Source organism: Trematomus bernacchii, unplaced genomic scaffold (genome assembly GCF_902827165.1).
Source record: "Trematomus bernacchii unplaced genomic scaffold, fTreBer1.1, whole genome shotgun sequence".
Taxonomy (NCBI): domain Eukaryota; kingdom Metazoa; phylum Chordata; class Actinopteri; order Perciformes; family Nototheniidae; genus Trematomus; species Trematomus bernacchii.
In genome coordinates, this window is record NW_022987635.1 from 5,695 (window position 1) to 31,957 (window position 26,263).

General features: G+C 40.8%; 1 protein-coding gene and 1 pseudogene across 1 annotated transcript; both read left to right on the forward strand.

Annotated features, from left to right (window-relative positions):
* LOC117484685 lies at positions 1-4,673 on the forward strand. The gene is made up of 6 exons (XM_034133105.1): positions 1-97; positions 268-417; positions 700-960; positions 1,448-1,780; positions 2,211-2,302; positions 2,949-4,673. Exons 1-6 carry the CDS (start codon positions 1-3, stop codon positions 3,042-3,044), a joined length of 1,029 nt encoding a protein of 342 aa, XP_033988996.1. The 3' UTR covers positions 3,045-4,673.
* LOC117484692 overlaps positions 4,593-26,263 on the forward strand; it is a 26,953-nt pseudogene continuing 5,282 nt past the window's right edge.

Consider the following 26,263-nt stretch of genomic DNA (forward strand, 5'->3'; position numbering starts at 1 on the left):
ATGGTCCCTGAGCAGAAGGAGCAGAGGATCTGCAGAGGAGGATGTTTGGTTGAAGACACAGGGAAAGGGTTCACTAATGGAGACCACTTGCTAGAGGGTATCAGATGTAGATGTGAGGGTACCTGCAGTCTGTGTTCTTATAAACATGTGTTCTGTTGTTCATCATCAACTCATGTTGGAACTGAGTCCAGTTTGAATCTCTGAAATATTGTTTCATCTCTTTGATGGTGTGTCTTTGACCTCTGTTTGATCTTCTGTCCTCTGCAGACTCTGTCAGGCTGCTGGGGGGGACTGGTCTGTGCTCAGGCAGACTGGAGGTGAACTCTGACCCGTCTGACCAGTCTAACCCGTCCTGGTCCTCAGTGTGTGAGACTGACTTTGACCAGCAGGATGCTCAGGTGGTCTGCCGGCAGCTGGGCTGTGGGGCTCCTTCAGTCCTCCAGGGGGCGCTCTATGGAGAAGGGGAGGCTCCAATGTGGACCAAAGAGTTCCAGTGTGGAGGCCATGAGTCTGCTCTCCTGGACTGTCGCTCAGCCTCAGAGAGAAACACCTGCTCACCTGGCACAGCTGTTAGCCTCACCTGCTCAGGTAGAGAGGAGCTGTGATTGGTTCATTCTGTTCTCATCAAACTCACTTTATTCTCTCTCTGATCACTCTCTTGTTTCTCTTCAGAGCCTGGTGTTAGGCTGGTGGGAGGAGAGACTCGCTGTGCAGGAGACCTGGAGGTGAAACATCAGGGAGAATGGAGACCAGTGGTGGGCTCTCACTGGAACCTGAAGGCAGCAGGAGTTCTCTGCAGAGAGCTCGACTGTGGCTCTGCTGTTTCTGTGGGAAGGAGAAAGGAGTCCTTAGAGAGATCTGTGTGGTGGATCGACTCTGACTGTGTTCAGTCTGGATCTGCTCTGAGGGAGTGTGCAGTATCATCTTCCTTTCACTACTTCCTGACTCTCACCTGCTCAGGTAAGCCCATCAGGGACATTGTTTATGACATCATGTCCTCTGTCTCTTTGTTAGTCAGCCTCTCTCTCTCTGACAAAGAGACAATCCCTCTCTGCTACCTGGACTGTCACAGACTGAAAGCTCTTTGTAATGTCTTCAAAGCGGTGTCTTCAGACTGAGAGGAGGTTTTCACAGAGACTGTTTTTATTGTTGCTGCTGGGGCAGGCAAACATGTGGATCTACAAAAGCAGGAACAACAAAGTAAACAGTACAGCAGCTCAGCAACTCACTAACATGTGTTTCTCTTGGTGAAAGCAAGAGTGAGTGTAGATTTTAGATTTCACTCTCTGATGAGAAACATGGAGGAGTTTTTAAACCCTTAGTGTTTCACTACATCTCTCTCTCTCTCTCTCTCTCTCTCTCTCTCTCTCTCTCTCTCTCTCTCTCTCTCTCTCTCTCTCTCTCTCTCTCTCTCTCTCTCTCTCTCTCTCTCTCTCTCTCTCTCCAGATAAGCTGTTTCAGCCCAACATCTCTGTGTCCTCCTCCATGTACGGGGTCTCCGGGGCCCAGCAGCAGGGGTTCCAGGTGTTCAGAGGCTCCACCTTCAGCATCAGTTGCTCCATCCAGCCTCAGTACCCAGGAGGCTCCTTCCAGCTCAACTTCACCTCCATCAACTCAGCAAACAACTTCAACTCAGAGCCAGCTGTCAATCACTCTGCCCACTTCCTGTTCCCGGCTGCAGAGCCCGCCCACCAGGGAAGCTACAGCTGTGTTTATCACGTCTCTGCTTTTTCTCAGGACTTCTCCTCTGAGAGCCGTCTGCTCTCCGTCACCGTCACAGGTGAGCTGTTAGAGTTTACTGTAGGACAGAGCGTGATGCTCCCCAGGAGAACGCTGGTGAGGACTGAGTGTTTTACTGTGAGCCCTGAAGCAGTCACACCCTTACATCACATGTAGCTTTCCAGAGCAACGTACAATAAGTGCAATGAACCCTGAAGACATGAATCCAGAACAGCAATCCTCCAGTCAGCTGTAGTTTACATTGGAGTATTGCCATGAGTACTGACTGTTTAACATATACAGCTAGCAGCTTCTCCCTACAGTCCTACTGTCTGCTATGAACAGGAAAAAGGGTTGGGGTTGAATGAAGATCTTAAGAAGATGTAGTTTATTGTAATATAACTGTAGAGAGGAGTCTCCATGCTGAAGTGGGTTCAAGTCTCTGTGTGTTTGCTGACTCTTGATGTGATGCTGTCCATGTGTTCGATCAGATCCAGAACCTTTTATCATCCGAGCCGTCGTCCTGCCGCTGACTCTGCTGCTGGTGCTGCTGGTGACCGTCGGCCTTTACTTCTACTGCAAGGTACGGAAACATGTTGTTGTTCCACCACTGACTGAATGATAAGGTACTGAAACATGTTCTTGTTCCACCGCTGACTGAATGATGAGGTACTGAAACATGTTGTTGTTCCACTGACTGAATGATAAGGTACTGAAACATGTTCTTGTTCCACCGCTGACTGAATGATGAGGTACTGAAACATGTTGTTGTTCCACTGACTGAATGAAAAGGTACTGAAACATGTTGTTGTTCCACTGACTGAATGAAAAGGGACTGAAACATGTTGTTGTTCCACCACTGACAGAATGATGAGGTACTGAAACATGTTGTTGTTTCACCACTGACTGAATGATGAGGTACTGAAACATGTTGTTGTTTCACCACTGACTGAATGATGAGGTACTGAAACATGTTGTTGTTCCACTGACTGAATGATAAGGGACTGAAACATGTTGTTGTTCCACCACTGACAGAATGATGAGGTACTGAAACATGTTGTTGTTCCACTGACTGAATGATAAGGTACTGAAACATGTTATTGTTCCACTGACTGAATGATAAGGTACTGAAACATGTTGTTGTTCCACCACTGACTGAATGAAACAGTGTGTGTTATCGAACAGGAGTGATGCAGGAAGTCTCACTGTGTGCTGTCATGTCTCTCCAGGCCACCAGGGGGCGGAGGCCGAGCCGACAGGAGGACATTGAGCTGGATTACCTGGGTGTTCCTGCTGAAGAGGAAGGAGCTCAGGGAGCAGAGTAGCAGCTCCAAGGAGCTCCTCTCACACACATGGGTTTATCAGCTCTTATAGCTTTTAACCAACGTTAGAAAATATAGCTTTCACTCTGAAAGTCACCAGCAATGTGTTAGTGCCTCATGTTTCCTGACTTCCTGTCAGCTCCAAGCCCATTGGTTCCCACTGAAGATGAAGATCTTTAAAAAACATCACAAGTTAGTTTTATTTAGAAAAGTCAATGCAGTCGGTGCAGTTTGAAACCACAGACACACCAACCCAGGCCGCTCAGGAACAGAGTTGGCCAATGAATGCCATATATTAATGTTCAAATATCCTCTAAAAACAGTGTTACAATACCCAGTGTTTGAATCTCATGTAGTGATTCCTGAGATAACAGGAGGAACGAGTTACAGCGCCACCTAGTGTTGGATTTGTAGACCTCGAGCACAACAACGTTTTTTTATATTCAACAAATCAGAAAAAGTACAGTTTATAAAATGTTACGTTTTTCACAACAATTCATCTGATCAGCGAGATGGGATATTTGATCCCCTTGTGGGTCACATGGGTCATTTCAGCAGCAGGACCAGATTTAGCTGAACAATATACAAATAGGAATTGAACAAAAGTAAATAGTCCAAACACTTCTTATTTCATAACAATGCTGATTTTATATTGAAAAATGTTATTTCAGAAGAATCCAGCTTGATTTTGGTCTGAAGAGATTGTTTGTAAAAAAAGAGAAATCCGAACTTTTTTTTAGAGAAATCCGATTATATTTGTAATTTGCCAAAATGTATAAGATTTTAACTTTTCTTTAATTTTCTTATTTCACGTGTACTGAGCTCAGTTTTGTAATCATTTTCAATCATTCAGTATTTTTCTTACTTTATATGAATTTTAATTACATTTTTGATGGTATTTGTCTGTATTTTGTAGTAATTTAGCTGTTTTTAAGAACTCCACCTATTGGAGAGCATTCCCAAATTCATAAGATATTAAATACTAACATGTTGTAATTAAAAATTTACATAATTTTGTAGAAGTTTCCTTTTTAAAAGGTAATGTGCTTTGTTACATGTATGTGATCAAGAAATGTGCTTGTTTTTGTATTATTGAGGATTGTACTTATTTCACAAGATGATCAATAATATGTAATCATTACTTTTTGGACTTTTATGAAACATTTTAATTTCTTTAGAATTTCACTTATTTTTGTGATTTAGGATTTTCCCAAATTCAGGAGACTAATTATTTCGTACTTAAAATGTTAACATTGTCCGTAAACAATTGTTGTGATTTTGGAACCGAGAAATGTTTTTGCTTCATAAGAATTTTGTTTTCGATTTTAGAAAAATATTGACCATTATTTCGTAATTTTCTTGATTTTGTTATGAAGAATGTTGCTTTTTTTAACACATTTTTTTGTTGAAGATTTTTCTTGATTTCTTGATGATTTTTGCATCACAAATTCTACTTGAAAAAATTAAGAGTTTTGACCAATTTGGTTTCCATGAGATTACGATGAAGCAAATCGTCTTAAATTCTGAACACAGCAGAATCCTCCAGAAATCATGACGATGTTCAACATCACTGTAATAAATGCTGTCATTTGCTATGTACCAAAAAAATAATAAAACTTCTTTAATAATCCATGAAACTCTGAGAGTGAGTTGATTTCAAAAGTGTTTCTCCTGGTTGGAAAATGATGTGTTTGCTTTGTTTCTGTGTTATAACTAAACCTCAAGGCTTTAGTTATAACAGGTTAGTATTGAAGTAATCTCTGTGTCAAACAAACGTTTATGATTCTTACACGTTTAGTTCAGCAGAATAATCTCCACATATTAACACCACTTTAGGATTTCTGAAGTAAAAAGCTAATGTTGGGCTATAAAGGAACTACAGCACGGTCACATGACTTCACGTCACCACCGCTAAGCTAAAGGTGGCTAATGTTGCGCAATAAAGGAACTACAGCACGGTCACATGACTTCACGTCACCACCGCTAAGCTAAAGGTGGCTAAAGTTGGGCTATAAAGGAACTACAGCACGGTCACATGACTCCACGTCACCACCGCTAAGCTAAAGGTGGCTAATGTTGGGCTATAAAGGCAACCTGGTCTCACCAGAATACGTGAAATGACCACGACTCCTTAACATCACGTGGTGGAGTCACGGACTCTGCTACATTTACTTCTTTTATTTTATTATTTTTCATAATAATTTTTATTTTTCGTCAGAATGTATTATGGTGCATTAGTTACGAAATTATGTTCTCTAAAAACAGTGCATTGTTTGTAATACAACTGTGATTTTTATGAAATTAGTTTTTAAGGAAGGCCAGAGCTTCAGCTGTGTCAAATAGATTGTTCCCTTTAGTTTACGTTATTTAAAAGACAATTATATTCCTATTTGATCATGTCCCCCTTATTGTAGGCTAATATTAGTCATTTAAAAATAAATAATGATGATAATGATGGTGAAAACCACTCCCCCCACATCGGAATGACGATGGTTACTGACTGTATTTCAAATGCTTTTTATTATAACAACAATAAACCAGAAGTAGATTCCGTCGTTACCACGGCAACGTTACGTCGCACTTGACGGCAATGTGACGTCACGTACGCTTCTTACCCACAATCACCTCACTTTCATTAATTTGATCTGACACCGGACTACAGTAAGTATCTCAACCCAAGGGGAGTTTATTTCTTTAAAACACTAAATAATGTTGCTTTTATTTCTTCCACTGTAGCACAGTCTCTATATCGTTTCATTCCTGGATATTAGGTTGAGTTTTGTAGTGTGTTTAGCTTTTACATACGCGCAAGCTAGCGGCCACGTCCAGCTAGCGGCCTCCGGCCTTCCGGTCAAAGTTTTTAGCTGGATAGCATTTATAGTTTATACAGCTACATGACATTAGCTGTCCCCGGCACAGTTGGATAGTGGAGGTGCCTGCTAGAACAAATCTGTTTAAATGCATGTATTTGCCCATGTGTTGTGAAGACAGTCTTCAACACAGAGTTGTAATAGTGGCTAAAGCGCATCGGCGATGGAGTGGAATAAAAATGCGGAACTGGAGTTTTTCCAGAGGATGTGACTGGCCAGTGGGGACCACCCAATGTCCCACTCTGAATCAGAAATACTTCATTGGTCTCAGGGGGAAATTGGGATTGTTACATTGTAGAATTAAAATATATAGTAGAAGATATAAGAAAAACAAGTATGTAAAAAGATGTGCATAATATTACAATATGCACAGTATAAATGCATAATAGAGTATTGATCAGATTAGTTATTATTACATAGAGTATTGATCAGATTAGTTATTATTACATAGAGTATTGATCAGATGAGTTATTATTATTACATAGAGTATTGATCAGATTAGTTATTATTACATAGAGTATTGATCAGATTAGTTATTATTACATAGAGTATTGATCAGATTAGTTATTATTATTACATATGAGTATTGATCAGATTAGTTATTATTACATAGAGTATTGATCAGATTAGTTATTATTACATAGAGTATTGATCAGATTAGTTATTATTACATAGAGTATTGCTCAGATGAGTTATTATTATTACATAGAGTATTGCTCAGATGAGTTATTATTACATAGAGTATTGCTCAGATTAGTTATTATTACATAGAGTATTGCTCAGATTAGTTATTATTACATAGAGTATTGCTCAGATGAATTATTATTACATAGAGTATTGCTCAGATTAGTTATTATTATTACATAGAGTATTGCTCAGATTAGTTATTATTACATAGAGTATTGCTCAGATTAGTTATTATTACATAGAGTATTGCTCAGATTAGTTATTATTACATAGAGTATTGTTCAGATTAATTATTATTACATAGAGTATTGCTCAGATTAATTATTATTTAAACTTTACTCGTCGTATTTTATATTTGATTATTCCGACAGTTTTCCTAAAATGTTGGAATTGTCTCAAATGTCTTTATCTCCATGATATTGTTCTCCTCCTCTCTCAGCAGAAATCTCTTACAGAAACCAAAGCGTCCACATTCCTTCCTCTCTATATTCTGAAGCTTTCTACACACACACCGTTCACACACTCATTTATTAACAATTTATTGCAAAAAATGTGCAGAAAAAAACATCTTTGAATTCAAACATAGCACGTACACAAATTATAAAGAAATCCAATTATAAATAAATCAACAGAAACTAAAGTGTGACTCCCAACCTGAACATGATTTCTGGTATATTAACTTTAATAAGTAACAATGTAATAAATATGAAACATACAGGTCAATATCACCTTGCTATTGGTAGCTGAACTGTCAACACCCCAAAACATATTCTTAGATAGAAATACCTCATTTTGAGTTATTTACACTTAATTAACACTTATAGTTTCATGTCTTGTTACATAAGAATAGATCAGATCTGTTAAGTGTTATTATGGGAGAATTACTATTCGTGTGGTACTGCTGCCTTATTAGGCCCATATTGAGCATATTAAGACTCATGTACTGTATATGCTTTAGTTTTGATCAAAGCGTTCCTACCTGCAGCTGTTAATGTTTAATTCTCATTTTATTTTTCCCTTTGTTTCTCCGTCACTGACATTATGTTTGACGGTTCTTTGATTTTAGGTAAATTATTCTCATGCCAAAGCCTTCACAACATGTACTGGTGGAGGGGGGGGGAGAGTCTCTGAACAATAACACAGACTATTAAAAACTCATTAATAATCAAAGTTAAGAAAAATTAATTAAAAGTCCTCCTGAAGTAGAAAAGTATTGGCTTCAAAGTTCATTGAAAGACCTAAAAATAACAAATCATTTAAATATGTGAAGCAGTGAGATGCTAAAAAATTAAAAGCTCATAATTGATCTCCCTCTCCCTCTTCCTCTTCCTCCAGGACCCCATACCCTCCTCTGTGCTCCCAGAGAAGGGTCCAGCTGCCGGGGGGACGGTGATCACCATCAAGGGGGAAGACCTGGACACCGCCACGAAAGACGATGTCTCTGTTTCTGTCGGAGGAGTTCCCTGTGAAGTGTAAGCAGCTCCTTTTTAAACCTTTACACAGAGGTGGGAAGTAGTGGAGTGCAAATACTTTGTTACTAATTTTCTAGTAACCTTCTTAAATACTTTATTTAAACGTTTTAATTTCTCCCTTTCAGGCTAAAGTTCGGCTCTGAGATCTCGTGTAAAACGGGGAAATATTGGGGGCAGAAAGTTCCCTCGGAGTGGTTAGTGGTGGCGGTGAAATACGGGACAAACACGACGAAGGAAATTCCATCCGCTTACCAGTACTCGGAAAACCCCAAGATCACAGATTTTAACCCCAAGAGCAGCTTCCTATGGTGAGTGTGTGCTTAAAAGCTGGTTTGATGTGATTTTATTGAATAGAGGTGATGGTTTATTAGAGCTATTGTAGGATAAAATAAATGGAAAATATAAAGTCAAGGGAGGGGGTCAATGTTCCATGAAAAAAATACTTGAAAAATAAATAATACAATGTATTTGCTGTGCTGAGATGAGGCTGCTCCAACCTTGCACTATTATTAAACACTATTTAAATATTTTGTAATCTTTATTATTATTATTTTTCTCCTCGTGTGTGTGTGTGTGTGTGTGTGTGTGTGTGTGTGTGTGTGTGTGTGTGTGTGTGTGTGTGTGTGTGTGTGTGTGTGTGTGTGTGTGTGTGTGTGTGTGTGTGTGTGTGTGTGTGTATGTACATTTGTGTGGGTGTGTGTGTGTGTGTGTGTGTGTGTGTGTGTGGGTGTGTGTGTGTGTGTGTGTGTGTGTGTGTGTGTGTTTGTGTGCATGTAAGTTGGTGTGTCTCTGTGATTTGTGTGATTGTGTTTAACAAATATCAAAGTATTTGGTGATAAAACTTGATGTAAGAGTTTGTTTGTGTGAGTGTGTACGTGTGTATTTAAAGTGACCCCACTGATGCCTAAAAAAGAGACTGTGTGTATATATGGATCCCACCTCAGTACCTCTGTGTGTGTGTGTCAATGTAAATATGTGTGCGTAAGAGTATGTACATGTGTTTTTGTGAGTGTGTTTGTGTGTGTAACACAATGTGTGTATCGACCCCACTCATGCTTAAAAACCAGACGGTGTGTATGCGGACCCCACTCATACACACACACTCAGACAGCAGTCAAAGAAACCACAGGTCATTCACAATAATGAACAATGGTGTAGGCAGACTCATTGAAAGATGCAACAATAGAGATCAGTGTGAATGATATAATAGAGGTGTTAGAACGTGTTAGAGGACACACACTTTGAGTTGGCTCTACACAAATATTAATGCCTTCATATAACTGAGTATAAACACACTGATGGGACGTTCAATACAACATGTATTATTATTGTGAGTGTGTGTGTGTGTGTGTGTGTGTGTGTGTGTGTGTGTGTGTGTGTGTGTGTGTGTGTGTGTGTGTGTGTGTGTGTGTGTGTGTGTGTGTGCGTGTGGGTGTGTGTGTGGGTGTGTGTGTGTGTTTCAAGTAGAGACACTGCATACTGATATACACCTGAACATCAGCAGAATAGAAACGTTGTCTCACAGCTGGATGTTTTCTTCTGTGCAGTTTGTTCAGGAGCATGTGAGTAAGAACGACACGGTGCTTCAGTTTCTCTCTCCGGCGGTGAACTGCTCCGTCGACAGCACGGCGTTGAGATCTGTCCTCTGTTTGGACGACGAGAAGGAGGAGCTGAAAGGCTTCGACTATCATCCCGACCCCTCCTTCAACCAGCTGCTGAAGAACGTCATCACCGAGACCAGCATCATCATCGTCCACGTGAGCTTTTATTCTGAAAATACATCAATGTGGCGCTACCCATATTCTATTTACATGTATATAGACTCTTTGCACTACTTTTTATTTTGTATTTTATTACATATGTTGCGTTGTTGGAGGAGCTCAGGTCAGAAGAATTTCATTGCCATTTGTAGCTTTGTGCATATGACGATAAAACCTTTGAATCTTTGAATCTTGAAAAAACTATATCACAAAGGGACAAAACGTACTAGAAAAGACAAGTAACTACAAAGAGGACCAAATATGACTGAAAAGAGACACAAAAACAACCACAAAGAGACTCAAAGTCACCATATAGAGACAAAACAATAACCAGATAAGATATCAAACAGTGATAAGGACACACAAAATGACTGCAAAAACACAACTCATAACAAAAAAAAGGACAAAAATAATTACAAAGAGGCTCAAAATGACCACAGAGATGCACAAAATGACTACAAATGGACACAAAACAACTTAAAAAGGGGGGAAACCGACCAAAAATAACTACATTATGCATATGTTGTCTTCACTCTACTCTTCTTCTTCGTGTGTTTTCAGGGTCGAGGTTTCTCTAAAGCCATGACGGCCAAAGAGGCGCAGAGTTCGTTGGAGACGCCTCCTGTCCCGTCAACATCCTGTGTGTGTGTGTGTGTGTTCGAAAGGGACCTGTAAGATTGTTTACATCCACCTGGATCCATCTTTATCCATATTGACGTGGTCATTTTTTACTTTAGGATTGTCTATATTGTAAATGTATTATCCTTTAATGTGTGTGTGTGTGTGTGTGTAGGATGATAAGTTGATCTTGGAGGCTCCCTCCTCTCAGCCCAGATCTGGATCTAAACGTCAGCGCAGAGACACGACCAACGACCTGCTGGACCTCGTGGTAAACACAAACTTACCTTCATATATATGTGTTGAGTTCATTCAGATCAAACAGAGCTGCAGAATTACAGTTTCCTTCACCATATTTTAGAAGGGTTCAACATGATTTGATTCTGCTGCTGTGGGATTCAAACTATCATTAGTATCACAACGATTGAACCAGTGGGAAAGTTGCATGTTATTGTCTTGAAAAGCTGAAAAAAATAATCAAATGTTTTACATATAGGACAACGTTCTTAAAACATACTCTTCATGTGTCTGTTTGATTTATTTTATGATTTATTATTTTACTTTTTTGCATTATTATGTCTCTAGATTATTTTTTAATATTGTTTTTTTAATATTCTTTAAATGTTGTACTTTTTAAAATTGTATTTTTTTATTCTTATTAGTTTTTCATTTTCATTTTTTTAATATATATTTTTGATGATATATATATTTTTAAAATGTTTTTTTTACTTAATATTTGTATAACTAGCATTCTGTCTCTCTTCAGGTGAAGTTCGGTCACGGGGAGTGGACGGTGGGCTCCGTTTACTACGCTCAGAGTAAAGACATCCCTCTGGAGATCATCATCCCCTCAGTGATCATCCCCATGCTCTTCTTCATCGCCATCTCCGTCTACTGCTACAGGTCAGAGATAAACATCAATTAGACGTGTGTAGACGTGTGTTGGGGTGTGTAGACGTGTGTTGGGGTGTGTAGACGTGTGTTGGAGTGTGTAGACGTGTGTTGGGGTGTGTAGACGCGTGTTGGGGTGTGTAGGGATGTGTGTGTGTGTGTGTGTCATATATCTAATTGTGTGTGTGTGACAGGAGGAAGAGCCAGCAGGCGGAGCGGGAATACGAGAAGGTGAAACACCAGCTGGAGAATCTGGAGGAGAGCGTCCGGGACCGCTGCAAGAAGGAGTTCACAGGTACTCAAATATACTCAAATATTACATTATTACTCCAGTTTTTTACAACCTGAGACGACCTTTAGGTGCTTCTCCCATCAGGCTATGATACATTCTGCTCAAAAGATACATTGAAGACATGAAAATCTAATCAAATATCAAATTATGTTTTATTTATCTGTAATTTTAAATGTTTTTTCATTTTTAAATGTTATAGTGTGAAAAACCTGAATTATCTTTTAACCTGTTAAGCCCGAGAGACCCCGGTACCGGGGTACTGCCGCAACATCTTGCAGGAAACAGTGTCTGAGGGCATGTTCATTTAATAAAACTATGAATGTTTTATATCCATGTAACGGGAAGAAACTCATCTAACTGATAATTTTTTTTTTTTTTTTCAAAAGAAAACCCACAATGCTAACACTGAGCCTCTGAATTAGCAACGAGCGAAAAATGCTAACACCTTACTGCACCGAAAATCACTCACAAAACCTTATTTATCTTTTCACCACATCCAACACATCGTTTCACATCGTGAGGTGACACAGAATCTAACGACACCGACATTACCACTGAATTATACGTATTTGCGACGTTATAAGCAAAAACGGACATCAAAACAGGTGACGCTAGGTAGCTAAAAATGCTAACATTTTTACCTTGGCTCTGTAGTCTCTCCAAAGTGGTCTTCAATGGCATTAAAACGATAAAAACGCTGCTGAAGTTAATCCATAGGTTAATCTAATGTGTCTGTGTCCCTTTGAAATGATTTCTGATAATCCATAAGCATTAAAACTGCTTTTCCGTTTCCAGATGTCAAAGCTAGAGATAGGTCCACTCTGATGCAAAATTACATGCGCGAAGCCCCCACCTCTTCTCTTCACAACGTGTGTGTGGGGGACTCCCCCTTCGATTCTATTGGCTCTAACGGTCAGAAAGAGGTGTCAACCATCAAAATCGAGCAAGTGGGGCCAGAGATATGGAAAATCCACCCAAATGACCCCAGAAGTGGTTTCTTTTTGCTAAATCTCTCTAAAAAGGTCAAATGTCACTTGTTTTGCATCAATCTTGATACAGGGTACTTATTATATGTTGTACTTTGGATTCCTAAAGCTTTTAGTCTACTAACCCATCATCCAAGGGTAGTTTTCACTATAAGTAAAAAAGAATTTTTGGACGGACACTATAATTTACAGTTTTTTACTATGTAAAATCTGAATTTTCTTTAAAATAAAAAACATCTATATTGATTCTGACTTTTCTACATCCAACTCACAACTTTATCATTACTTTGAGAAAAAAGATTATTAATTTAACCCTTTTAGAAGGGAAGATATGGTCATTTGTTCTGGGAATGTCATTTTCGAGCCTGAGACCTGAAAAACAGGCTCAGGGCTTAACAGGTTAAAGTATTTGTTTTTTAAGTTTAAATATTATTTAACATATACATATATACAACTTATATCTTGGTAACTTTATTCAACATTTCACAGCAAAAAACGGTGAATGCAAAAAAAAATGTATACATTTGAAGACTTTCTAAACAAAAGAAACATGTTATAAAAAAGAATTTATAATAATAATATTAATAAATAAATAATCATAATTTTATAAATTACAATAACACAATATTAATAAAAATAAAAATAATAATGATTTGCTGTTTTCCCTCTGTTCCCGTCAGACCTGATGATAGAGATGGAGGACCACACCAGCGATCTGAGCGAGGCGCGGATCCCCTTCCTGGATTATAAAACGTACACCGACCGGAACTTCTTTCTGCCCACGAAGGACGGCGCGGACGACACCATGATCACCGGGAAAATACAAATCCCAGAAGCCCGAAAGGCCATCGTGGCTCAGGCTCTGAACCAGTTCTCCAACCTGCTGAACAGCAAACCCTTCCTCATCAACGTGAGAGGAACACGTCTTTTACGGCTTCTTTACTTACGTTTTATTCATTTATTGTTCACGTTGACATTTACTCTAGCACCCCCATGAGTTTAAATATTGTATATAAGCATCTTTGAGCACTAGGAAAAGCGCTGTAAAAATGAAATGTATTATTATTATATATAATACTTGTGGAAATTGGCTTTCTTAATAAAAAATATGAACCCAAAGATAATAAAATAATCCAAATTACAATTATTATTATATTTACTATCACTAGCTTTTCCCTTTAATGGATTATGATCTGCATTCAGAGTTCTTCCAAAGATCACTGCGTCACTTCGTTGCTCAAACCCAGCCATGTCTTTAATCTTAAACCCCTCTGTATTTATGTCCCGTAGTTTATCCGTACGTTGGAGAGCCGTCCGGACTTTAACGCTCGTGCTCGCGGTTCCTTCGCCTCTCTGCTGACGGTGGCGCTGCACGGGAAGCTGGAGTATTACACCGACATCATGAGGACGCTGCTGCTGGAGCTGATGGACGAACACGTGCAGAACAAAAACCCAAAACTCATGCTGCGCAGGTCAGGAAACACAAGAACTCTCGCTAGAAACATTCAGTTATTTACACAAAAGTACACACATCCTTTACTCAAGTAGAAGTACAAATACTCGTGTTTAAAAATACTCTGGTGAAAGTAGAAGTACTGACTAAACTTCTTTACTCAAGTAAAAGTAAAGAGGGCTTTGAAATGTACTTCAGTAAAAAGTTCCCATAACTAGCAGCTGTTTTAAAGAGTACCTGACCTCCCTTTATATTAATAGAACAATAATGTCATTGTTAGCTAATGAATGTTTCCATGCTGAACAACGGCAACATGACAACGTTTTCATTGGTCCCTCTTCTTTAGAGAAGACCAGGAAATGATGGATACACGGATCGTGTTCAAATCCATGGGCGTAATTTCCACTGGGGACAAATGGGATTTTGAAAAGTGTTTATTATCATTTTTTTGCGCAAGCGGTCATCGTCACGGAGGAGCGTCTGTGTGTGTGTGGCACGAGCGCATCTTGTGAGAGAGAGATAGAAAGAGAGAGAGAGAGAGACATAGAGAGTTATGGGGTTGATGTTAGCATTTGGTGCTAGCTCGGAGCTAACGGAGATTAGAAGCTGTCTCAACAGTAAGGAGAGGGAGAGCTCTCTTACTAAATAGTAATACAAAAAGAAAAATAGTTTAAAAAAGTGAAATAGTGCAATAAGAGTCTATATGCAAGTTATTGGAATGATATATTAGGTAAATAGATAAATAATGACTAAGTAGCAGATGAATGTTATGGATGTTGTTTCAACAGTTCAGGTGTTTAACAGTCTTCTGGCCTGTGGGATGAAGCTGTCCCTGAGTGGTGGTTTTAGTCCGGATGCTGCGGTACCGCCTGCCAGACGGCAGCAGACTGAACAGTTTGTGGCTGGGGTGATGGGGGTCTTTTATAATCCTGAGGGCTTTCTTCCTGAGCCGCTGGGAGTAGAGGTCCTCCATGGATGGCAGCTCCGTCCTGGTGATGTGCTGTGCAGTTTTCACCACCCTCTGTAAAGCCTTACGGCTGAGGGCGGTGCAGCTGCCGTACCAGGCCGTGATGCAGCCAGTCAGGATGCTCTCTATGGTGCACCTGTAGAAGGTCAGGATACTCTCTATGGTGCACCTGTAGAAGGTCAGGATGCTCTCTATGGTGCACCTGTAGAAGGTCAGGATCCTCTCTATGATGCACCTGTAGAAGGTCAGGATCCTCTCTATGGTGCACCTGTAGAAGGTCAGGATGCTCTCTATGGTGCACCTGTAGAAGGTCAGGACCCTCTCTATGGTGCACCTGTAGAAGGTCAGGATGCTCTCTATGGTGCACCTGTAGAAGGTCAGGACCCTCTCTATGGTGCACCTGTAGAAGGTCAGGATCCTCTCTATGGTGCACCTGTAGAAGGTCAGGATGCTCTCTATGGTGCACCTGTAGAAGGTCAGGACCCTCTCTATGGTGCACCTGTAGAAGGTCAGGATCCTCTCTATGGTGCACCTGTAGAAGGTCAGGATCCTCTCTATGGTGCACCTGTAGAAGGTCAGGATCCTCTCTATGATGCACCTGTAGAAGGTCAGGATCCTCTCTATGGTGCACCTGTAGAAGGTCAGGATGCTCTCTATGGTGCACCTGTAGAAGGTCAGGATCCTCTCTATGGTGCACCTGTAGGTCAGGACCCTCTCTATGGTGCACCTGTAGAAGGTCAGGATCCTCTCTATGGTGCACCTGTAGAAGGTCAGGATGCTCTCTATGGTGCACCTGTAGAAGGTCAGGATGCTCTCTATGGTGCACCTGTAGTAGGTCAGGACCCTCTCTATGGTGCACCTGTAGAAGGTCAGGATGCTCTCTATGGTGCACCTGTAGGTCAGGATGCTCTCTATGGTGCACCTGTAGAAGGTCAGGATGCTCTCTATGGTGCACCTGTAGAAGGTCAGGATGCTCTCTATGGTGCACCTGTAGAAGTTGCAGAGTATCCTGGAGTCCATGTTGAACCTCCTCAGCCTGCGGAGGAAGAAGAGCCGCTGTCGAGCTCTTTTGGTGATGGTGGTGGTGTGAAGAGTCAGGTCCTCAGTGATGTGGAGTTTTGATGGATTTTTTTAATTATAAAATGTATAATAATTAAACGTGTTTTTTCCAGATTGTTGAACTGTCCCTTTAAAATATTGTGTGTGTGTGTGCAGGTCGGAGAAGGTGGTGGAGAGGATGCTCTGTAATTGGATGTCCATCTGTATCTATCAGTTCCTCAGGGTAACGGATTTTTTTTTTTTCTCTTGTTTTTTCACTTCCTCTCCGTTTGTTTTGACTGTTCTTCGGTCTGCTTCTCTCTCTTCTTCCTCTCCAGTTATAATTGCCTCTTTGAAATGTTCCTCAGTCTCTCTTTTCTGTGGAAATCAGTTTTGTTGCCCCTTGTGTTTTAGTTTGTTTGTGCTGTTCGGAACAACCAACAGCTGCAGCTCAGAGTCTCTATAATTTAACATCCTCGTACCAAAAAGTGTGTTTGTTATGTTGTGTTCAAAATCTGCAGCTGAATGTCAATGAGTTTATTCCCTAAACCCTGAATAAGTCCTGCCAGTATCCAAACATACATTTTTTATAATTATATTTAATTGTAGTATAGATAATCTAGTATAGATAATAATAATAATTATTTCTGATATGATTGTGTGATCAGGACACAGCAGGGGAGCCTCTCTACAAGCTGTTCAAGGCTCTGAAGCATCAGGATTAGAAAGGGCCGGTGGACGCCAAGATGAAGAAAGCCAAATACACTCTGAACGACACGGGGCTGCTGGGAGACGACGTGGAGTACTCAGTACTGGTAAATACACATAATATACACCCAGTATACACTCAGGACACACAGTATACACACAGTACACACAGTATACACCCAGGACACACAGTATACACTCAGGACAAACAGTACATACCCAGGACACTCATTTTACACACAGTACACACCCAGTACACACACAGTTCACACACAGTACACACAGTATACACCATTACACACACAATTCACACACAGTACACACAGTATACACCATTACACACACAATTCACACACAGTACACAGTATACACCCAGTACACACACAGTATACACCCAGTACACACACAGTTCACACACAGTATACACCATTACACACACAGTTCACACACAGTACACACAGTATACACCCATTACACAAACAGTTCACACACAGTACACAGTATACACCCAGTACACACACAGTATACACCCATTACACACACAGTTCACACACAGTACACACAGTATACACCATTACACACACAATTCACACACAGTACACAGTATACACCCAGTACACACAGTATACAACCAGTACACACACAATACACACCCAATATACACCAAGTACACACAGTATACACCCAGTACACACACAATACACACCCAATATACACTAAGTACACACAGTATACACCCTGTACACACAGTATACACACACAATACACACAGTGCACCCAGTATACACTCAGTACACATACTATTTTATGAATCACACATTAATAGTTGCAGCCCAGTTTGCTTATAGTAGCAAATGTGCTTTTTGTAAGGGTTTCAAAGGTGTGTGTGTGTGTGTGTGTGTGTGTGTGTGTGTGTGTGTGTGTGTGTGTGTGTGTGTGTGTGTGTGTGTGTGTGTGTGTGTGTGTGTAGACTCTGCAGGTGTTGGTCCATGGGGAGGGTCCTGATGTGACTCCAGTGAAGGTGTTGAGCTGCGACTCCATCACACAGGTGAGGGTTTATTCACGCAATTAATGTTAGGCCATTAAACTTCTTTAGAAAATCAACATTTGTGCAGAAACGTGTTGTGGGGTAAGATGTAAACGTGTGGTCCTGCAGGTGAAGGAGAAGATCATCGACCAGGTGTACAGGAACCTGCCGTACTCTCAGAGACCAGAGGTGGAGAGTGTTGCTCTGGGTACGACACACACACACACGCACGCACTTACGCACGCACAGTCATAATTCAGAAAAAGAATAAACAATTTCTGAACAATGTCAACATTTTGAAAAAAAGTCATAAAAATCAGAGAAAAATCAGAAACAAAGCAATAATTATAAAAAACAAAATCTGAAAATGTCAAAATCTCTAAGTGAAAAAAGTAGAAGTTCAGAAAACTTTGAAAAAAGTCAAAATTCTGAAAACACACGCACACAAGTCAAAATATCAAAACAAATATTATATTTCTAGAAATAAAATAAGTTGATGTTACAAATTAGGAGTGTGTCGCCTCCTGCTGGTTCATGGTGGAACTGCAGGGTTACTGTGAGACTTAGTGGAAGAAAGAATAAGGAAATTACATTTAATTTAAGGACGAAATTAGATTTTCTTTTACCTATTTTAATGCATTTTTCTCTTTTCATTGTTTCAAATAGTTAATTTTTGGGGATATTTGTTGTATTTTCTTTGCCATGTAGTATACTTCAGTACCTTTTACTTTTTGTATCTATAAAAAACATTTTGATAAAACACCATATTCTGAAAAACACTCATTAAATGTATTTCCTGACGTTTCCTCAGAGTGGCGTCCGGGCTCCACGGGTCAGATCCTGTCCGACCTCGACCTGACCTCTCAGAAGGAAGGACGCTGGAAGAGACTCAACACGCTCGCTCACTACAACGTGAGATACTTTGATATTTGACTGTGTTTAATGTGGTGCAAAAACACAATGTGTTGTTTGTCAGAATCAGAAACAGGTCGGTTGACACGTACGAGGAATTTGACTTGATGTCGTGGTGCGTACATAAAAGTCAAACCAAAATGAAAAACACAGTTAGAGAACTATTTTAAGAAAACTATAATAACATTAAAAAATAAAACAAAATATAGTAAATTGTTATGGTGAACTGGATGTCTTTGGACTGATGGACAGAAAACGTTAAGATGTCGGGGTTTAAGATAAGATAAGATAAGATGTACTTTATTCATCCAAATGTGGGATATGTTTGCGTTGCAGCAGCATAAAGAGACATGGCATTGCACATAAGTAGAAATGAAAAGAGTATACATTAACCCAGTACACTAAATCTATAACTGTCTGACAAATAAAAGACTATTGAAGCGCCGATTTACATGAAATAGATTATAAAGCAGGATATTATATACATATATATATATATATACATATATATATATATATATATTTATAAAACGGACAAGTAAAATCAAGCAATCTGATTGGTTCTTAGCCGTGGTATACTGAGCGTATACCACGGGTAGAATTGTAAATTACTTTTCACAACAACTCAGTATCCCTCCGCGTCTGAGATAAACAGTATACAGTTGGGCTGAAAAGCAAACTGCCTGCAGTTTGCTTTTCAAACTGGAACAAGAAAGCAGCGGAGAAGTAACGGAGCAGAAACCCTCCTTTTTACGCAGCGGTCCAGACATAGACATCAAACGGCAAAAACATATTCAGTGTGCAGTTCCTTTGGCATTAGGGCAGGGATATTTAGATACTTTCCAAGGTTTGACATAATGAATTGTGCTACTTTTAAAGCGAGCAACGATGTTTTCAAATCTGTAATCAAAAAGGTCCGCAAAAACATTTAAGATTAACTTCGACCTCCGGGGGGGGGGGGGGGGGGGGGGGGTCTTACTGGAGGAGTGGATTGAGGAGTGCCTATCTCCAGAACAAAAAGCACCTAAACGACGACATGTAGAGCGACGTGAAGAGCAGGTCGACCAACTGGAAAAGTATTACCATTCAAAAGCTTTCTGATGCGGGTCTTGAAACAAAGCAGAGAAATTATGACCGTTAGTGGCCACAGGTGCGAAAGCTCTCTCCAGAGCTACTGGAAGCCGAATCTCGGGGACCGGAGAAAGTGGAGCAATATTCTCGCCACACCAAGCAACAGCCTAGAACAACCTCAGCCTATACAAGTAACCACGTAAGCCATGCTACTGATGCTGGACAGTTTTTCAGTGGGTGCACAATAAACGGCAACATACACATTAATGTAAATAAATAGCCAAATAATGGATCAACGCTCTCTGTCTAATATGTTCGCTAGCTGTTGTTAGTGTTGTTGCATAGCAACCACCTCGCACTATGTTTTGTGCAGAAGGTAACGGACGGACTATTTTATTTTGAACATCATTATTTAATAATAACAACTATTTAAATTAGAGTGTGTATTTTTCATTCATATTGCCACACTTGGTAACCGTTTTATAAAAGCAATAGCTCACTTCAGGCCGTGATATATGCTCATTATATCACAGCTAAGGGGGTTGTCGACCCTCCGCTTCGCGTCGGGCCGAACCACGCCCCTTAGCTGTGATATAATGAGCATATACCACGGCCTGTCGTGAGCTATTGCTTAAATATATATTTAGTCGTATGTTTCCCTGTGATTTCTTTCAGGTTCGAGATAACGCCACGCTGGTTCTCTCCAGAGTTCTACACTCACAGTCCTTCCACCAGCACCAAGACAACTACGAAGAGAGTATGTGCACACACACACACACACACACACACACAGACACACACACATACACACACACATACACATACACACACATACACATACACATACACACACACACACACACACACACACACACACACACACACACACACACACACACAACAAAATAGAAGAGTTAGGAGACAATGAAGGCAATTTCCTATTACATTCAGACACACACACACACACACACACACACACACACACACACACACACACACACACACACACACACGTATTTATTTAATCGTTTATTTGGCAGGGACAATGCACAGTAACGAACACTTAAAACATTAAAATGTGTCAAGCGTAACTGTTAGAGCCACAATGAAGTCAAAGTTATTATTTAGATTCATAATTTGATAAATGAATTAATGATGTAAAATGATTTATATTGCCATAGTGAATATCTTTTGATGAAATGATTGTTTATTTTAAATCGTAAATATGATCTGTTTCCTTGTACCTTCCGGTGTTTATTTAAGTGAGGTAATTGAGGACAGCTGGGGTGCTCTGAGACCTGATGAGACGGGGAGCGGAACAGTTTTTCGACCGCAAATTGTAAACTAAATTAGTGTTGCAAATTGGACTGCAAAGTATAGTTTATATAGGAAAGTATATTGCCGAAATTATTAGTTAGATTTGTTATTTTGAGACTATTTAAGTCAATACCTTTTTTGTTAATAAATTACATTTTTTGACTGAAAACCTTCGGCTGCTTATTGCTCTGGATTGCGTGTCGTCAACCCCGCTCTATAGTGGCATCAAAGGAAACCTTGGATGCCATTACAGTAACAGTGCCAGATAATTTCCATCCACAGTCCCTCACGAATACACACACACACACACACACACACACACACACACACACACACACACACACACACACACACACACACACACACACACACACACACACACACACACACACACACACACACACACACACACACACACACACACACACACACACACACACACACACTCACTAACACCCTTGACTCTTTATATTAATACTAAATAAATACCTAGCTGAATGTGTTTTTAGTTGTGTTTCCTGTGTGTTTCCTGACTTTCGGGCAGGGGTATCATAACCTCTCCTCCCTTTCAGAGAACGCTCTGCTGGAGGACGACCACACCTTCCACCTGGTGCGTCCGGCAGATGAAATGGACGAGGGGAAGTCGAAGAGAGGAAGCATGAAAGACAAGTCCATGACGAAGGCCATCACCGAGATCTACCTCACCAGACTGCTGTCCATCAAGGTGAGACACGAGGACTTGTATACCTTCAATCCAATCTTAAATAGATATGCACTAATATATTACACAGTATTCATGTGTTAGTAAGCCCACTTTACAAATACATTCAGTCAATTCAAGTTGAAAACATTTTCCAACTAATCTAAGTTGATAAGAAAAAAAAAACAATAACTTATTTACATAACAAGCTTGAAATGTACCCTTCATATTTCCCCTTATTATAATCAATCTGAAGCTTCTGTTCTAAGGAATGAGCTGCTAACAGAATACATGCTACCCTACGGAGAGCTGTGATGTTTCTTAAAGCATATTCAATCATCAAGAATCATTTACCCACATTTGATTGATTTAGCTAACTTATAACTTCACTTATGAGGACATGTACCACACCTCTAGTGAGCGGCCCAGCCCTTCCTATATCTTTCTGTATGTGGCCCTCAGTGAAAACAGTTTGGACACCCCTGCAGTATATAAACGTGTGTGTGTGTGTGTGTGTGTGTGTGTGTGTGTGTGTGTGTGTGTGTGTGTGTGTGTGTGTGTGTTTCAGGGCACTCTGCAGCAGTTTGTGGACGACTTCTTCCGCAGCGTGTTGTGTTCAGGGGCCGTTGTTCCTCTGGCCGTTAAATACTTCTTCGACTTCCTGGACGAGCAGGCGGAGCGACACGACAACGTGGACGAGGAGACGCTGCACATCTGGAAGACCAACAGGTACACAACGAGTACTGTGTGTACAAGTACCACAAGTATTATACATGACGAGTACTGTGTGTACAAGTACCACAAGTTGTATACCTGGTACTTGTCTTATATATTCTAGTTGTATTCAAGTTAACCAAATACATTAAGGTTGTACAGTACAGGAATCATTCAATCTATTTTATAGTCTTACTATTGAATGAAAAGTGCCCAAACTTTTGATAAAATAATCATTGTTTTTCAACAAAAGTGCTAAAAAACGTTATTCATGGTCAAATGAATGTGCATAAATTGAGTGTATGTAAAATATATGTATTTATTTTTATCATTAATACCAAATGCAAACACTTTCAAATAAATATGATTGTTTTTATCACTGTATTTAAAAAAAAAAATAGAATGCTCAGAATTCTGACTAATATCTTTTTTTTCCTTCTGAAAATAAAGTCTTAATTCTAATAAAATAATAAATAAATAAACCTAAGAGTGTGTGATTGGTTCTGACGGGGTCTTTGTCTCCCCAGCTTGCCCCTGCGGTTCTGGGTGAACATCCTGAGGAACCCTCAGTTCATCGTAGACGTTCACGTGACGGAGGTCGTGGACGCGTCGCTGCACGTCGTCGCTCAGACATTCATGGACGCCTGCACCAAGACGGAGCACAAACTCAGCAGAGTGAGTGCAAAAAAACATTACATTTAACTCCTAGAGAAACGTTCAAGGATTCAGGGCTTTTATTGTGTACATAGCTACGGTGTGGATATCTCAATGAAGATCTGAGGTCACAGGCTCCTCCTACAGTGCAACACAATAACACAGATACAATAGTGCAAGTAAATACAAATAAAATAGAATATAGTAGACCTACTGTTTGAGAAAACTCTCAGGTCTTTTGTAACGGAGAAACGTCCCTTTATCTTAAAGTATTTCTGTTAAAGTGATCCTTATGTCAGAAATCTGAAGAAAAGTCCAAATTCTGAAAAATGTCCAAAATCTTAACATTGAAAAAAAGGCAAAAATCTGAGAAAAGACTCAAATCTGAAAAAGTCAAAATTGTGAAAGAATCTGAAGAAAAACCGGTACCACTTTACAATAAGACTACCCTTATAAAGGATTCATAAAGGGTTTCTAATTAGGTTATTAATTAGACTCCATTACAGTTTAGTAGCTGGGGTAGTATCTATATGACACGAAGGGCTCTTTAAGAACTCAGATGCTCGATTCCTTTGCTTTGGTAATAGTCTTTATTTATAAAGATCACAAAGCTTTTCAAAAGTCTTCTAGGATCTACTAGGACATTTCCAAAGAATCCTTAGGTTCAACTAGGTATTTACAAAGTCTCTGGTAACAGCATGGATATCATGAAGAGACAAGACGAACCAACACAAGACAAAGGGAGAGAAGGACTATATATACACACACACACACATTAGGTAATGAGGCACAGGTGGACACAATCAGGGGCGGGAACAACAATCAGTCTGACCGGTGACACACAAAGACAGGAAGTGCAGACACCTGGAAAGATAGAGCAGAGTCATGTCACAATAAGACAGATAGACAAACACTAAAACCTTACAGTACCCCCCCTTTTACGGACGACTCCAGACGTCCCTGAAACCGTAGTCTGTCAAAATCCGTGATCAGAGTCTTGTCGACAATGAAGCTGCCCGGGATCCAGCATCTTTCCTCTAGTCCATACCCTACCCAGTCGACCAGGAACTGTCTCCCTCTACCCCGCTTTCTTTCTGACAGTATCTTTTCCACTGTATAGACGATACCTCCGTCGATGACCCGAGGAGGTGGAGGTGGTGTGGAGGAGGGGACCAGTCTACTTTCTAAAACTGGTTTCAGCTTGCTGACATGGAACGTGGGGTGGACCTTGAGAGACTTTGGGAGACATAGGCGAACAGCAACAGGATTAATAACCTTTGAAATGGGAAATGGACCAACGAACCGGGGGGCCAGTTTCCTGGAGGCGACATGAAGAGGAAGGTCCTTGGTGGACAACCACACTCGTTGTCCGACCTTGTATCTAGGAGATGGACGTCGTTTTCGGTCGGCCAAACTCTTCATGCGGGTCGCACTTCTCTGCAGCATCTGGCGAACACCCTTCCATACCCGGCGACAGCGGCGAACCAGAGCATGTGCTGATGGTACGGTAACTTCTTGCTCGAGCTCCGGGAACAATGGAGGCTGGTATCCATGGACACATTGGAAAGGAGAGATTCCGGTGGCTGATGTGGGTAAGGTATTGTGTGCATACTCAACCCAGATCAGATGTTTGCTCCAGGTGGTAGGCTTCTGGGACACCAGGCATCTCAGACATGTCTCCATTTCCTGATTCATCCTCTCCGCTTGGCCGTTTGACTGGGGATGGTATCCGGATGTCAGGCTCACAGTGGCTTGGATCAGGCGACCAAACTCCTTCCAGAAACGTGAAACGAATTGTGGGCCTCGGTCTGAAACGACATCACTTGGGAAACCATGTATTCGAAAAACATGGGACAACATGGCCTGTGCAGTTTCTTTGGCAGTAGGTAATTTGGACATGGGGATGAGATGTACCATCTTGGAAAAACGATCAATGACTGTGAGTACTGTGGTATTACCTGCCGAAGGTGGAAATCCTGTCACAAAGTCCAACGCAATGTGCGACCATGGTCTGTGGGGAATGGGCAGAGGTTGAAGAAGACCTGCCGCAGCTTGACGAGATGTCTTGTTTCTAGCACACACAGGACAAGCTGCCACATACTCTGCCACATCTTTCCACATAGCAGGCCACCAGAATCTGTGTTTCACCATAAAAAGGGTCCTCTTGGTTCCAGGATGACATGAAAGGACAGATGTATGGGCCCAATGAATCACCTGAGAACGAAGTGTCCTAGGAACAAACAGGCGATTCTGAGGACAACCTTTATGGACAGGATTCTCTCCATTAGCCTGTTTTACCTTAGCTTCAATGGGCCAGGTCACACTCCCGATCACCCGGTCTGACCGCAGAATGGGTTCTGGAGTCTTGGGAACTGGCTCCGGATCAAAAACTCTGGAGAGAGCGTCCGGTTTCCCGTTCTTCGAACCAGGTCGATAAGACAGAGTGAAGCTAAATCTGTTAAAGAATAAAGCCCACCTGGCTTGTCTGGAGTTCAAGCGCTTTACCCTCCTGATGTACTGCAAGTTCTTATGATCTGTCCATACCAGGAAATCCTGCTCCGCTCCCTCCAACCAGTGCCGCCACTCCTCCAAAGCAATCTTCACAGCCAAGAGTTCCCGATTTCCCACGTCGTAATTCCTCTCAGCAGAAGATAGCTTACGGGAGAGATAGGCACACGGATGAAGTTTATTGTCCCCCGCTGACATCTAAGACAGTATAGCTCCAACGCCATCGTTAGAGGCGTCTACTTCCACCACAAACTGTCGGTTGCGATCAGGTACAGTCAGGATAGGAGCTGTGGTGAACCTCCTCTTCAGATCCATGAAGGATTTCTCTGCCTGTGGATTCCACACAAACTGAACATGGGGAGAGGTAAGGGAATGGAGAGGAGAGGCAATAGCACTGAAATTGCGTATGAAACGTCTGTAAAAGTTAGCAAACCCCAAGAATTGCTGAACTTTCTTTCTGGAGTTTGGCATAGGCCAATTTGCCACATCACTGACCTTTGCTGGGTCCATTTCCATCTTGTTAGGGGAAATCACAAAGCCCAAAAATGATACTGAGTTGACATGAAACTCACATTTT

What these genes read in the sequence shown, in the direction of transcription:
- LOC117484685 (XM_034133105.1), top strand. Translation starts at nt 1, where the DNA reads ATGGTCCCTGAGCAGAAGGAGCAGAGGATCTGCAGAGGAGGATGTTTG. An exon ending in CCTGACTCTCACCTGCTCAG is followed by an intron (nt 961 to 1,447) that starts GTAAGCCCATCA and finishes CTCTCTCTCCAG; the next exon opens with ATAAGCTGTTTCAGCCCAAC. An exon ending in GCCTTTACTTCTACTGCAAG is followed by an intron (nt 2,303 to 2,948) that starts GTACGGAAACAT and finishes ATGTCTCTCCAG; the next exon opens with GCCACCAGGGGGCGGAGGCC.